The 12,765-nt window shown below is 52.2% G+C and overlaps 5 protein-coding genes across 5 annotated transcripts; 2 read left to right on the top strand and 3 right to left on the bottom strand.

The window, feature by feature from the left end:
- Positions 1-136: 136 nt before the first annotated feature.
- Positions 137-2,154, top strand: COCMIDRAFT_92327 (uncharacterized protein; the record flags this gene model as incomplete). The annotated part of the gene is made up of 4 exons (XM_007688669.1): positions 137-348; positions 422-503; positions 558-1,460; positions 1,546-2,154. 4 exons carry the CDS (start codon positions 137-139, stop codon positions 2,152-2,154), a joined length of 1,806 nt encoding a protein of 601 aa, XP_007686859.1.
- An 883-nt stretch (positions 2,155-3,037) lies between these two features.
- Positions 3,038-3,523, top strand: COCMIDRAFT_35757 (uncharacterized protein; the record flags this gene model as incomplete). The annotated part of the gene is made up of 2 exons (XM_007688644.1): positions 3,038-3,161; positions 3,252-3,523. 2 exons carry the CDS (start codon positions 3,038-3,040, stop codon positions 3,521-3,523), a joined length of 396 nt encoding a protein of 131 aa, XP_007686834.1.
- Positions 3,524-3,605: 82 nt separating this feature from the next.
- Positions 3,606-5,522, bottom strand: COCMIDRAFT_35756 (uncharacterized protein; the record flags this gene model as incomplete). Its single annotated transcript, XM_007688643.1, has 2 exons — positions 3,606-5,437; positions 5,489-5,522. 2 exons carry the CDS (start codon positions 5,520-5,522, stop codon positions 3,606-3,608), a joined length of 1,866 nt encoding a protein of 621 aa, XP_007686833.1.
- Positions 5,523-6,052: 530 nt separating this feature from the next.
- Positions 6,053-9,068, bottom strand: COCMIDRAFT_4303 (uncharacterized protein; the record flags this gene model as incomplete). The annotated part of the gene is made up of 2 exons (XM_007688622.1): positions 6,053-7,176; positions 7,226-9,068. 2 exons carry the CDS (start codon positions 9,066-9,068, stop codon positions 6,053-6,055), a joined length of 2,967 nt encoding a protein of 988 aa, XP_007686812.1.
- A 1,606-nt stretch (positions 9,069-10,674) lies between these two features.
- On the bottom strand, positions 10,675-12,359 carry COCMIDRAFT_4302 (uncharacterized protein; the record flags this gene model as incomplete). The annotated part of the gene is made up of 2 exons (XM_007688621.1): positions 10,675-11,803; positions 11,938-12,359. 2 exons carry the CDS (start codon positions 12,357-12,359, stop codon positions 10,675-10,677), a joined length of 1,551 nt encoding a protein of 516 aa, XP_007686811.1.
- Positions 12,360-12,765: the final 406 nt, after the last annotated feature.

Raw genomic sequence — 12,765 nt, 5'->3', positions numbered from 1 at the left:
TCACCACGTCAGTCCATCTGCACTTGCCCAAACTTCGTTGCTCAATCAAGACGAGACTAAAAACGCACCCAAACTCCCAGACTCTCCGCAACGAAAACGTGCTCGCAACAAGAAAAGAGGGAAAAAAGACACAGGCATGACTACACTGCGAAAAGAAGCCTATATTCCTCCACACCTGCGCAGCCGTCCCCCTTCCAACAAGGCCTCTATTCCGCCACACCTGCGCAACCGTCCCTCTGCCAACGAAGCGACGACAGATCCAGGACGCAATAATGCTGCCACCAATGGCTCGCCTTCTTCTTCGGACAAGTCCAAATCCACGGTTGTTACTAAGCCCGAGTCAGTTCAGTAAGTCCTTCCAGACATTACAGGTTCAGACTGCTATTTTTTTTGTATCTCTGCCGTGCTGACATGACTCAAGGAACCAAAACAACATGCGCAAGGCAACACCATCTTCACCAGCAACCACACCACATGACCCTGTAGAGCATGTAAATGAAGATGTGATTACCTCCGAAAACGTCTGGGGCGGCTGGGATGGGCCTGAAAATGAAGAGATGGTTATGCCCGAAAACGTCTGGGGCGGTTGGGGTGGTTGGAATGAACCTGAGATCAAGCATTCGCATGCTCATCAGAAAACTGCTAATCCGCATTCGAATCGTGGCCCTCAGCCGTACAAGAGGAAGCCTTGGCCAAAACAAAGGGACATGAAGTATATTCCCGGCAACAGCGATAGCGGTGGCGGTGTCAACTGCTGGTCTGAGAGCAACGGAGACCCTAACTACGATGTCAAGAAATTGCTAGACTGGAACGGCGATTGGCTTCCTGCCCCCGAATCATGGTCCGCTCGGAAAGGACACCACGACCGCCACCTTGGTGCGCATGTAGAGAAATGGATCAATGGACACTCACGGGAGTGCACCAGACCTATATACTACGCACTCTGCAATTTCAGCCCCAAAGATGGACCTTGTAAAGAGCTGGCACCTCGTTACTGGCTCGAGGCGAAGGTCGAGGGTTGTAACTTGAAAGAATCTTGGAAGACAATCTCCGCTTCGGACCCAAAGCCACTAGATGATATGGACCTTGCTGGCCATGTGCCTTGGTGGGAGATGTACGAAGATGTGGTCTATTCCGAGGTGATCCACGAGGACGGTCAGGGTAAACGGTATCTCAAGCATAAGAGCTGTTACCTGAACAGTCTACCGGCGCCGGAGGCTAGGATCGACCCTACCGATGCAGAGCATCCTACCACTCCTGTGATGCTGGCTTCAGCTGCAGAGAAGCTTGAGGCCATACTAAAACGTAGGGAGGCTAAGGAGCGTCGCGTGTTGGCCAAGCGTAATCGTCCAGTCCCGAACTCGACGTTTTCAATGCAGGCCATGGAAGATCGTCGCCTGCGCCCCAAGGCCAACATGTACATTCGTCCTGTCCAGCCAGCAGACGTTGTTGGCATTGGAGTAAGTATGAACTTAAATGATCCCTGATGGACTTGGCAAATATCTAGACAATGATGCAAAGTTTTCCAACTAACAATATTGACAGGCGATTTACAATTATTACGTCGAGCACACCATTTACGCAGCCGAGTTTGACGGACGCACTGAAGATCACATCCGCCAGCGTATCAACACGGTCACCAGCGCAGGCCTTCCGTACTTGGTCGCAATCTCAAAGAGCAACGAGTCCAGGGTTAATCCCGGCTATGTCACAGAAAAGATTGTAGGCTTCATCAGCTTGGATGACTACTGCAGCCAGGCATCCTTATTCCGCTACACTTTTGAGATGGAGCTGTTCGTCCACCCAGGTTATACGAGTAAAGGTATTGGCAAATGTCTTGTGGATCGTCTTCTAGAGATGGCGGACACAAGCTACCGCCTTCGCGGTGGGTATGAGTACGTCAACAACTTCGAATACCTCAAGACCGGGCCAGCAAGGGTTATCAAGACGATCCTGCTCAACGTCCACCATGAGAATGGGGAACATGCAGAGACAGGGTGGCAGGGCAAGTTTCTCCACGCCTGCAAGTTCCATCGTGTCGGTCGGCTCCCCAAGGTGGGGTATAAGAACAACACTGTTATAGATGTTGCCATCTATGCGCACCACACCGGTGAAGAGATCAACGCAGGCGGCCGTCCGACTGTCGCAGGATAACCTGGCTCAACATGCTGCTTGACGAAAGGTGAGTTATTCGAGTAGGTGCTAGGATGAGACTGACCAAGAATTCAGACTATGTAATGATTCTTATTCCACTGCCCTGGTATCTCATGCGGCAAAAGAAGTTTCACGGACAGGACTGTGTCATTCTACTACTTTTATCACCTGCTTTGCCGGCTTAGCAACAATGGGTTACGAAATTGATTCTTTGCTTTTGCATTTATCAGCCATACACATGAAGGATTCCAAGACCAGTGGCTGTCAGATATCCTTGTCCTTTGATATCCCTCTTGCTTTTAAAGGAATCACGCATGACGAATGATGAGAGTCGTCAATGGTATCAGATTGGCCAAAACTTGAACTTTTCGGGGCTGCGAATGCACACTTGCTCAGATACTGTACAGTAGATTTCTCCTATCACCAAAATGAACATTCCATAGCGTGAAGAAGGGTCTGATGATTCTGTATGACGACTGTAATGGTGCCGATCCCCCTGTCGCGTCCCGTACCCCGCTAATCCTGTAACGCGTCGACGCTCCCACACCCATGAAGCCACCAGTGACGTCACAGCCCGCCCCAAAGCTTGATCTGCGCAGTAACACATAACCACGCCGTGGGCCAGTTGGACTCGAGCTGATCAGACATCAAGTCACCAAATCTAAATGTGAGTGTGCTTCGTTATAACCCCTGCATTTTCACCTCGTATTAGACATAAGCCGGGCATCTCCAGATCTATACCTAACAAACCAACTTTCAGAAAACCATCCAAAGTCGATAGCGTCTTGGAAAGAAATCGCGTAATACATCGCTTCTCGCCAACTCTCAAGTAGAGGGAAAAAAAGAGTACCTCAAAACCCAGTCCAGTCACCAAGAAACCAAAATGGCGCAAGACAAGAAGGAAGAACAAGCCCAGCAAGACCACATCCCCACTGAGCCACAGAATGAAGAGGAGGAACAAAGCAAAGGCTCCGGCGGCCTCTTGAGCGCAATCGGAGATCCAGTCGGTACGTCTCCCTTATCCCCTTCCCTCTTCCCCCCTCCTTTCTCTCTCGCCCCTCCATCTCCCAACCTCTCCAGCCTAACCACCCTCCAAGGCAACGTCCTCAACACGGCGCTCCGCCCCGTCGGCGCGCCCCTCGAAAAATTCGTGACCGGGCCCCTAGGCGAAGGGCTCGGCGGCACCACACGCGGTGCTCTAGCACCCCTTTTGGGCCACGAGGAAGAGCGGTCTGAGCTGCTCGGCGGCAAAAACGTCGATAGTTACAGTAAGCCTGAGAAGATTGCTGGAAAAGAGCAGACGGGGCAGAATCCGTTGGGGTTGGATCAGACGGGGCGATGGGGGTTTGAGGATGAGGGTAAGAAATAAAGATTTTTTTTGGTTGAATAAGAGGAAAGAAGAAGAAAGGGGGGGGGTATATAGTTTTTGTAAAGGAAGGGAGGGAGGAAATTCAAAACATTTCACTCATACCGCTATCTCCCAAGACGCCTTCTTCAAAGTACTCGTGCTCGTGCTCGTGCTCCTCATGTCCATCCTCATCTTCCTGTGCATGTCGTCGCCGCGATCTAAACGTATCGTCTAGCTCTTGCACCGTACCCGTACTATCTCCAAACCCATCTTCCTCCATGCTATCCCTCGTACCCGGTACCGGCGTCCTTCCAGTTAGTATGTCGTACAAACTATCATCTGACCCCTCTTCTTCTTCGCCCTCGCCCTCTTCATCTCCATCTTCAGGTTCAAACCGCAGAATCTGGTCTTTGCCCTCGGGCCACACGACAACGGAGGCCTGGGTATGCGCGAGCGCGAAACAAGGTTTCTTATTACCAGCGTCAGGGCCGCAGAGCCAGGATATCGTCCAACGCGCTGGGGTCGCGACAGTGGGTTTAGCAATGTGAGGGGATAACGAGAGGATGGCAGGAGGCTGTTGCGTAGTCGCGGATGAATTCGCCGATGAAGACGACGTCGGGTGGGAGCGCTGAGAGGCAGTGTACAAGTACACTACGGGTTCGTCGTGCGCCGTCTGGATAAGGAGACGATTGGGGTCGCTAGGGTGCCAGAGCAGCGCTTTCACAGACGCGTACATGATGAGGATTGAGCGGGGACGTAGACTGCGCAAGTCCCAGATCCAGACTGTGCAGGGGGTGCTGTCGTCTCTGCTTGCGCACATTGTGCCTTCTGTGTTGAAGCTGAGCATGCCGATGCCCTGTTTTAGGAGCGCGTTTTCGTTCTTTTCTAAAGCGGCTTTGGGGGGTGTGGCGGGTTGCGGTGTGAGTGTGAAACTGCGGGTGCCCAGGTTGTCGACTTGCTCTGTATATACGGGTGCGCTGGGTACGTCGATGACGGGTGTGTGGTCGAGGAATAGGATGGGTGCGAATGTGCGTGTAGAAAGGATGCGAACACGACGGTCCCAGCCGCCAACTGCGAGACGTTCGTGTCCGGGGACCCATTCCAGGCTCTTGATGCCTAGGCCTTCTACATCCCATTCGCTGACGTCCTCGGATGCTTCGCGGATTATGGTGCGGTACAAATGCCCGTCGGCCGTGTATATGCAGAGCTTGTAGCCCGCAGACGCAGCGTCCCAGATGGCTAGCCAGCGCCCGTCGCGACTCCATCTCAGACCAGCGGCGTCTGTAGTAGGGAGTTCGACTCGGCTCAGAAGCTTATACGTCTGTGGTGCAAGAAGTAATAAGATATCGGTCCCTGATCCACGACATAACAATGCCAAAACACGCCCTTGTCCCCTTCCGTTCCTCAATCCAGTATCGTCAGCAGGTCGGTAGCCCCAGCCTTTGCCATCTTTACCAGGAAACTTCGGATCACGTATCTCCACTACCCTACCCGTCTTCAAGCACCAGATCTTAATACAAGCGGTAAAGTCGGTCCAGACAAGCACTTCGTCCTCTGTCCCTCCAAACTCAACATGGACGTTCTTGCCCATGCCACCCGAGCCATTGCTGATTACAGCATTCCATTTCTCGTCGCGGAGATCGTAAACGCGCGTTGTGTCGTCGTCGGATATGAGGACGCGGTTCGAGCAGGGACGTGGTGTCCGTGATGAGCGACGGGGAGGTGTGGTGGTGGGTGAGGATGTGCATGTCGATGAGGTCAAGAGCGGGATGGCCGGTGGTGACCAGGTAATTTTCGACGAGCGCAAATCATGGCTGGATGGAAGGGCGATATTACGGATCACCTCAAAGGTGTTGAGGCATCGGATTTGCAAACGTGCGCCGTTAACACAGGCAGTATGTGTCGCGGTCGGCGAGGGAACAGACAATATTGTGGCTGGTGCGGATCAGTGCTTGCTGCGAAAGACATTAAGTTTTTGAGACATACATTTAGTCTGCTGAGATACCTCCATATTCTCCATTGCGCTGGACACTGGCGGTCGTCTCAAGTGGCTTTGTCATGGTGGTGTTTGTGTCCGATAAACAAAAGGGAGCGACGGACCTTCAGCCAATGAGCGTTCGAATTGCCCGCAACTAGCGTGAACGCTGTCCGCCTGGCCTTTGGATTTGCTTGCTTCGATGATACATGCCTCGTAGTTAAAACAGCTCATCTGATTGGACATATGCATTCAGAGGCATTGTAATCCAAGTCAAAGATATCGTGCTTCACAGTTCCAAAGACTTGATTCCTACCACACCCAAACACAACAACAACGGGGGTGTTTGTATGCATATCAAAGTACAGCAAAAAAAAGGTACATATGGACAGGCATGAAATGAACTGAATATAGCCTTCAAGAGAAAGCATATCCAATCTAAAAGCACGGCCGTGCAAAAAGAATAATTGTATATAAAGAAGTGGTGAAGAAAATGCCCAAACGCTTGCTTGCCAAATCACTGAACTCGGAACATACATCAACCGTCATCTTCATTGTAGATACCTCTAGAAAGCTCATGTGCTGTACACAGGAGCCTTGGTCAAAACTGTCTTGCCGCGAATTTGCACTGCGAGTCCGACAGCCAAGCGTACGCGAGGTGGTGCAGACTCGTCTTTTGTACCAGTCGAGCTGCCTGGTGCGTTCTGTGTCAGACTCTGCTGGCTACCTCCTTGACCGAGAGAAGATTCTCGCTTGCCGAGGGAAGCAGGGGTGACTCCCGTCTTCTTGGACGTGGCGAACCCAAACATGCTGCGTTTCTTGTCTTCTTTTGAAGTCTGGCCAACTTGCGGTTGATTTTGATCTTGCTCTGCGATGGAGACGCCATCATCAGGCTTCGATGCCATGCTTCTGATAGAAATTCTGTCAGCATCATCCAGCTCGACTATGGGAGCTGTTAAAGCGGGTATGCCTGATTCCAGCTTCATCAAGTCGCTCACGATGCCATGGCCTGGCGGAAAGTACTCAATTTGTACTTCTCGGCTTTCTAATGGCAAGTGTTGGGCTATACTGATAGCAAGCTCAATGATCATCGGAACACCTCCATTCAAGTCTGGAGGTGCAGGATCATTCAGGTGAATCTGAAGAGATGCGATCAATTTCTCATTGAGCGTTTCAGTCAGCTTCTCTCGATATGTAGTCGCCTGTGGTGCTTTCAGGGTATCCGCAAGACCTTCCAGTGTGGCAAGCCGCCAGTTGACGATCTTCGCAGCAAGCGACTCTTCATCTTCTGCACTATGGCAAGGAGGTGAGAACTTCCGGATGTTCGACACAATCGACTGTAATTGTGTGGAAAAAGCTGGCTCAAGATCCGGATGAAAGTATTTATCGAATATGTTCTCCACTAGCCATTGAGAGATGAACGCACGACCCACTGCAGTCATCTCCTGCTTGCCAGTTTCCACAGCTGTCTTGTTGACTACTGGATGCAGCCACTGTGGTATTGATCTCCAGTCCTTGCGAATGGAAAAGGACAGTTGTGCTATTAACCCGTCCAAGCGATTAAAGCGAGTTGAATATTCACTATCGTCCCATGATGTGCGTGAAACAGATAAACGCTGGTTTGCAAGAGTGTTCTGCAGTTGGTGGACTTGGGTTTGTTGTTCGAAAAAGTATCTTTTGACCTTTTGATATTTTTCACCTACAGCCTGTCAAACGCAATGGTCTCTCTCTTGGAATATTGTACTTACGTAAAACATCGTGATCCTTTATCATCTTTTCAATCTCCTCGTCGGTCATTTCGGACGCAGATGCGCGTGGTGGAGGTGTCGCCCGCCCCATTTCTGAACCTTGTTGACCTTGCTTGTCAGCTCGATATGGTTGTCCTTGGGAGGCTGTGGGTACGACGTTGGCGTCGAACGTTGCAAGGCCCGGAGACACAGGCGGCTGGCCGAAAGCCTGGCCTTGAGCGGACGGGGGCTGGAGCTGAGATGACTCTTGCGACGGTGCTCCTGGTTGTGACTGGCTACTCTCGTTCACTTTCCTCACAGTGTTTCTGCTATTGCCCTGAGCACTTGGTGTCATGCCCTCCTGCCCTTGCTGGCTCGATGCGCTGTTCAGTGAATGTAGCTCCGAAGACAGAGGGTGCTTTCCCTGCTGCGGTTCGTTGTGTTGGTAGGGAGTGGGCTGAAGAGGCGACGGCGGGGCAAGCTGATGGGACGAGGGGGGTCGGCGCTGTTGGGACTGCTGTTGCTCGATTGACTGTTGTACAGCCTGAGGATGGTGCTGCCGTATGGCTTGTGGGTGGTGCAGTTCAGTCTGCAGTTGCGCGATTGGCAGAGCAGTCTGAGGCTGGCGCGGGTCAGATTGGGGCTGAAGCTGAGATGCAAAGTGAGGCTGCTGCTGCTGCTGCGGATGATGCAGGCTCTGTGGTGAATTCTCTAGCGACGATTGATTATGCGCTGGCGGAGGCTGTTGCTGTTGTTGTTGTTGTTGTTGTTGCTGTTGCTGTTGCTGGTACTGGTAATAGTTCTGTTGAATGTCTTGTACCGAAGCCCCTTGCCCATGCGGCTGAGAGGTCTGGGATAAAGAGCTTGGCGCGTTTTGTGGAATGTACGACTGAAAGTTGCCTGGTCCCGTTGAACCCTGATTAGTGGGCTGGTAGCTGTGCTGCGGCTGCTTGCGGTGAACTTGCTGTTGCTGCGTTGATTGTTGTTGCTGTTGCTGCTGCTGTGGGCCTTGACCTTGGTGTTGCTCTGGGCCGTACTGATCTACCCCGCCTTGGGTCGAATAGCTGCCCTCTGTGCTCACCCTGCCAAGTGGGGGCCGAACGTAGGGTTCCTGGTGCAACTGCCCACCAAACGGCTGAGTGTGTTGCACGTTTTGTTGATACTTGGTATCCTTAGGAGGCACTTGAGGGGAATCGTCGCTTTCCTGCTGGAGGAACGGATCAAGGTTGTCCTCGTCCTGCTCTCGCGACGTGGGCAAGTGGGAAGAGGATCCCTGGTGTTGATGCCAATGCGGCGGGCGGCTCTCTGCCTGTGTGTGATACTCGTGCGCCCGAGGGTCGCTTTTCCGAACTGACTGTCGCCTGCTTAGACCGTTCTTCTGAGCCTTGAGCTCCTCGTCCTTGTGTCCTCTAACGCCAGCTGCAATGCGACTGCGCAGCGACTGCTTCTTATTTTCCGGGCTACTGTATGCAGGAGGAGGAGAATGAGGCTGCTGATAGGGGAGGTGGTTTGGCGATTCGTGGCCTGCCTGAGATGTAGGCGGCGGGCTAGGCTGTTGCTGGCAGTTCTGCGATGGCTGGCCTAAGGAGAGATGTGCACTCAGTCTGTGAGTTGCATTTCGCAGTGAGTGGTAGTCGCTGTACTGGCCCTGGCTACTTCCGGAAGAGGTCGGTGGTTGTAGAGAAGGCTGCTGGCTATGGATAGGCGGTTGATGGGCGTCGGAGGCCTGGTATCGCTGGGCTGCTGCTGCTGCGGCTTGGTCGCTGGCTTCCTTTGCAGATGGCACAGGCGACGGTTGGTCCCTTACGGCGGTATCGACAGAGTGGTGCGACCGGTTCGACTTTGTCCATGGAAAGTTAGGCATTGCAATGATGACAGCTCCCAGCTCCGCCGCGAAGTAGGTTGATGATGGCGGGGCGGAGGGTGATGCGCCCAGCTAATAATAAACCAAGCCTGAGCAACGGTTAACCTAGGCGATGATTGCACCCGAACGAGACAGCATTGCGCGCGGTTGGACAGCTGTCTTGAAAAGGATGGGATGGGCTACATAGATGCGCGTCTTCCGCCATCAGCCCCAGCCCTGCCCGCACGTGCAGGGCTGACGAGCAAATGAAACCAGATGCAGGCGCGAGTCCCAATCCCGGTGCAGCTAACTGCACAAGGAGATGCTGATATGGCGGCGGTGGCAGTGCTGACGTCCCGCGATGCTGCTTTGGTAGTCTACCACAGGCATGTTACTGTGCTACGCCTTTTAGTCGCTTTCAAAGTGTACTAGTTGAATGCTGTAGTATCATCATTTGTCATGGCGGATGCAACGCACGACAAGCACGCCAAGTGGGGGAACAGTTCATGTATGTAGATATGAACGGGCCCAGTGGATATTCTGCCTCGAAGAGATACCCAGCCTTGCACTCCATCTCAGCCTGCTGTCTTATTACCAAGGGCACAGAGCATACACATGCTATGTCTCTACGAGAGAAGTACTTCTCCTTAGCTTTGCCCATATTCATCCCCACCAAATCTGATTAACCCCACAATATCTAACAGTCAAACAAAGCAAGCACATTACTCAAACTTGACTTTCCAAAATCCCATCTCACATACCTTAGCCTCGGCCCATGCCGGTCCTTTGACACGCAGAATCAGCTCGACGCCCGGCTGTTCCTAACGCCGCGTAATCAACAAACCGGCCCTTAGTATACCAGGCGTCCACGATCAGGCCGCCAGCCTGAGTCAACTAAAAAGAAACAGCTGCCGTCTTCTGCAGAAAGTAAGCAAAAAGCATCTCGAAAGCTTGACGTCGCAAGGCGGAGGGGCTGGTTTGACCATACCTTACTATTACCATTTGCCGCAACATCATGTATCGCGCGCCATGTATGTAGCAAGTATGGTAAGCACAGCGCCAATCGGATCTTTACCTCGATTTTATGCCCTCCATGACATGCTTCTGGCTCACATCTCCCCCCTGCTGCTCCACAGTCAGGCCCCAGTCTACTCTATTTTCGGCCACCTGACGTGTGCTAGCTTTATTCCATTTGCCAGGCATCTGCGGTATTACCCCATCGTCTTCTCACATAGCCTTCAGTGATGGATTTGGTATGAGATATATGCTCACCCTACTTCATCACTCTGACTACTAGATTTTATCTGGGCTTCACGATTGCATTGGTGGTTTTTAATGACTAAAAAAAGATGCTTGTGGGGTTTTCAAGAGGAATGCATGTGTATGTCAGAGCGGTTATGCACGCTTCCTTCAGATTGTTGTCTCGAAAAAAACCCCAACCACATGCAGCATTGCGGCGTTGGGTAAGGAACGCCGCAACAATGTGACATCGCGCAGCGCTTGCTAGTCAGCCTTGCACTCTCACTACATTATCAGGATCAAGAAAGAAAAGGTCCAGTGTCAAACATGGTATCATTTCCTGTGTGGAGTAAACATGATTTCGTAAGTTAAGAGGTTGATGTACATATTACTGAACTTCTTCAACATAACCCAACGCCTCGCCAACCTTGACTTTTTTCCCTTGTTCAATATTCCAGTGAAACCCGCCTTTTCTCTCGCCGCGTGTACCACTGAAGCCTTCGTCCAGACTGGGTCGGACACCTTTCGGCGCTTCAAAGACCAAGACAATCGTGCTGCCCAACTGGAAGCCACCCATTTCCTCGCCGCGCTTGAGTGCGTACCCTCCCAAGACACGGCTTGCGCTGGTGTAGGAAGCTTCGGCAAATCCAGAATATGGCTCACCACGGGCAGCAGCTTCTTCCGCAGCACGGTCCGCCGCAGTGTCGGTCGTCAAACTGTTTGTGCGTAGTTCGCGGTCAAAGTTGATTTTAATGGAACCAACGTTAGTTGCGCCGACAGGAGTGTAGGAAAAGAAACCCCATCGCCATCTTCCTAGAAGGACTACACGTTCGTTCAAAGTAAAGAGACCGGGCATAGTGCGTTGTAGGTAGGGCGATACGCTGTAGAGTTCGCCAGCAAAGTGACGACGCGACTCGACAACCCATGATACAGGTGAGTGAAACCTGTGGTAGTCACCTGGCGCAAGGTATACAACACAGTAGTAGAGAACTGTAGGCGTCTTCAATGAGGCAGGCGCCCACCATGGGCGCTGTGATTCACTCAAAGCAAGGTCGGCACGTACTTCGGCTTCTGACGATGGCTTTGACGGAACCGACTGATCCGTCGGCATTTCAGCAGGCTTCCCATCCTTTGGCCATGGTCCGGAGAAAAGGTTTGGTAGAGTGTATGAGATGCCGTTCACATTTGCGAATTCCTCATCCGCGCGCACAGTGTCCTCTTCGTCTTGTGGTGTCTTCTCATGCTCACTAGCACGAACTTGGGAATTTGCCACATTTTGCTCTGGTGTACTGGGCCTTGTAGATCCTAGCAGAGCGTCCAAGCTATATGTCACACCCTTGACTTGCTCGACTTCGCCGTGCTCGATGGTGCCAAATTGAATAATTTTGCCGTCTGCGGGAGAGAGAACTGCGTTGGGGTTGGGGTCTAGAGGACGTACTCCAGGTTTGAGAGTGCGGTAGAAAAAGGCGGCAAGGTTGGGGTATACGTGCAGATCTGGTTCTGAGACTTCGGAGAGACTAGGAAAAAGTTAGACACAGGACCGATGATGATCATGGGAGTGACTTGCTTGACACCAAATATCCAAGAGTATAGCTTGAATCCAGGTACACGAAGATAGTAAGGTATGTCGATCTCATTGAAGCGACCCCACAGTCGCGACAATGCCTTGAGAGGAAGGGTGGACATGACCTGAACGGTCCATGGTCCGCTCGGTCTTATTCTCTCGCGCTTTTTCGGGCGACCTTGCTGGTCCACCAAGTTGCCCTCCGCATCCCTTCTCTCGATTTCTGTATGCTTTTCTCTGCGTTGTATGCGATATAGCTGGAATGCACCTAGGAAGCCAATGCCGAGTGCAATTGGTATTGGCTCCCACTTGATTTTGGTATTTTTGAGCGCCGAATTGAGCCGCGACCTAAAAGATTCCTTCCTGTGGAAATTCTGTTCGCTATATGACGCCCGGGTCGAAGTGAAGGCGCGAGATGGGGCAGAGAGGCGCGCATGTGGTTGTACGGGTATATTGAATCGCGGACGAATGGAAGCTCGCATGAGCTGGCGCGAACAGGGAGTCGCCATGTTTACGATGCATGCATTGGCGATTTCTACTGTTGCTTTCTCGGCCACGTCAAGAAGAGGGGATTCGCAATGGCAAGGCGGATAGATGACGGCGAAGGCGTCGCGTGGTGTGGGAAAATCCACTTGAGCGGCTAACCCATGACGTACCCACTGGGGAGGGATTAGCGCCGTTGCGGTCGTGGGCTCGGAGGTGTTTCCACGAGCATCCAACACTTACTGTCGCATCACATGCGCATGTCGTGAAGACGCCCTGGACATACAAGGGTAGGCGGTGGAAAGTCGCATCTGTAATACCCAGGGCTTCGGCAGGGCAGCCTGATAAACTCTTCTTCACTGCACATGGCAACTGACGTTGTGGTTGACGGCGAATCCGGAGCTTTACTCTAAAACGCAACGTATACAGACA

This window comes from Bipolaris oryzae (genome assembly GCF_000523455.1).
Source record: "Bipolaris oryzae ATCC 44560 unplaced genomic scaffold scaffold_45, whole genome shotgun sequence".
NCBI classification, from domain to species: Eukaryota; Fungi; Ascomycota; class Dothideomycetes; order Pleosporales; family Pleosporaceae; genus Bipolaris; species Bipolaris oryzae.
This window is presented reverse-complemented; position numbering and strand designations above follow the sequence as displayed.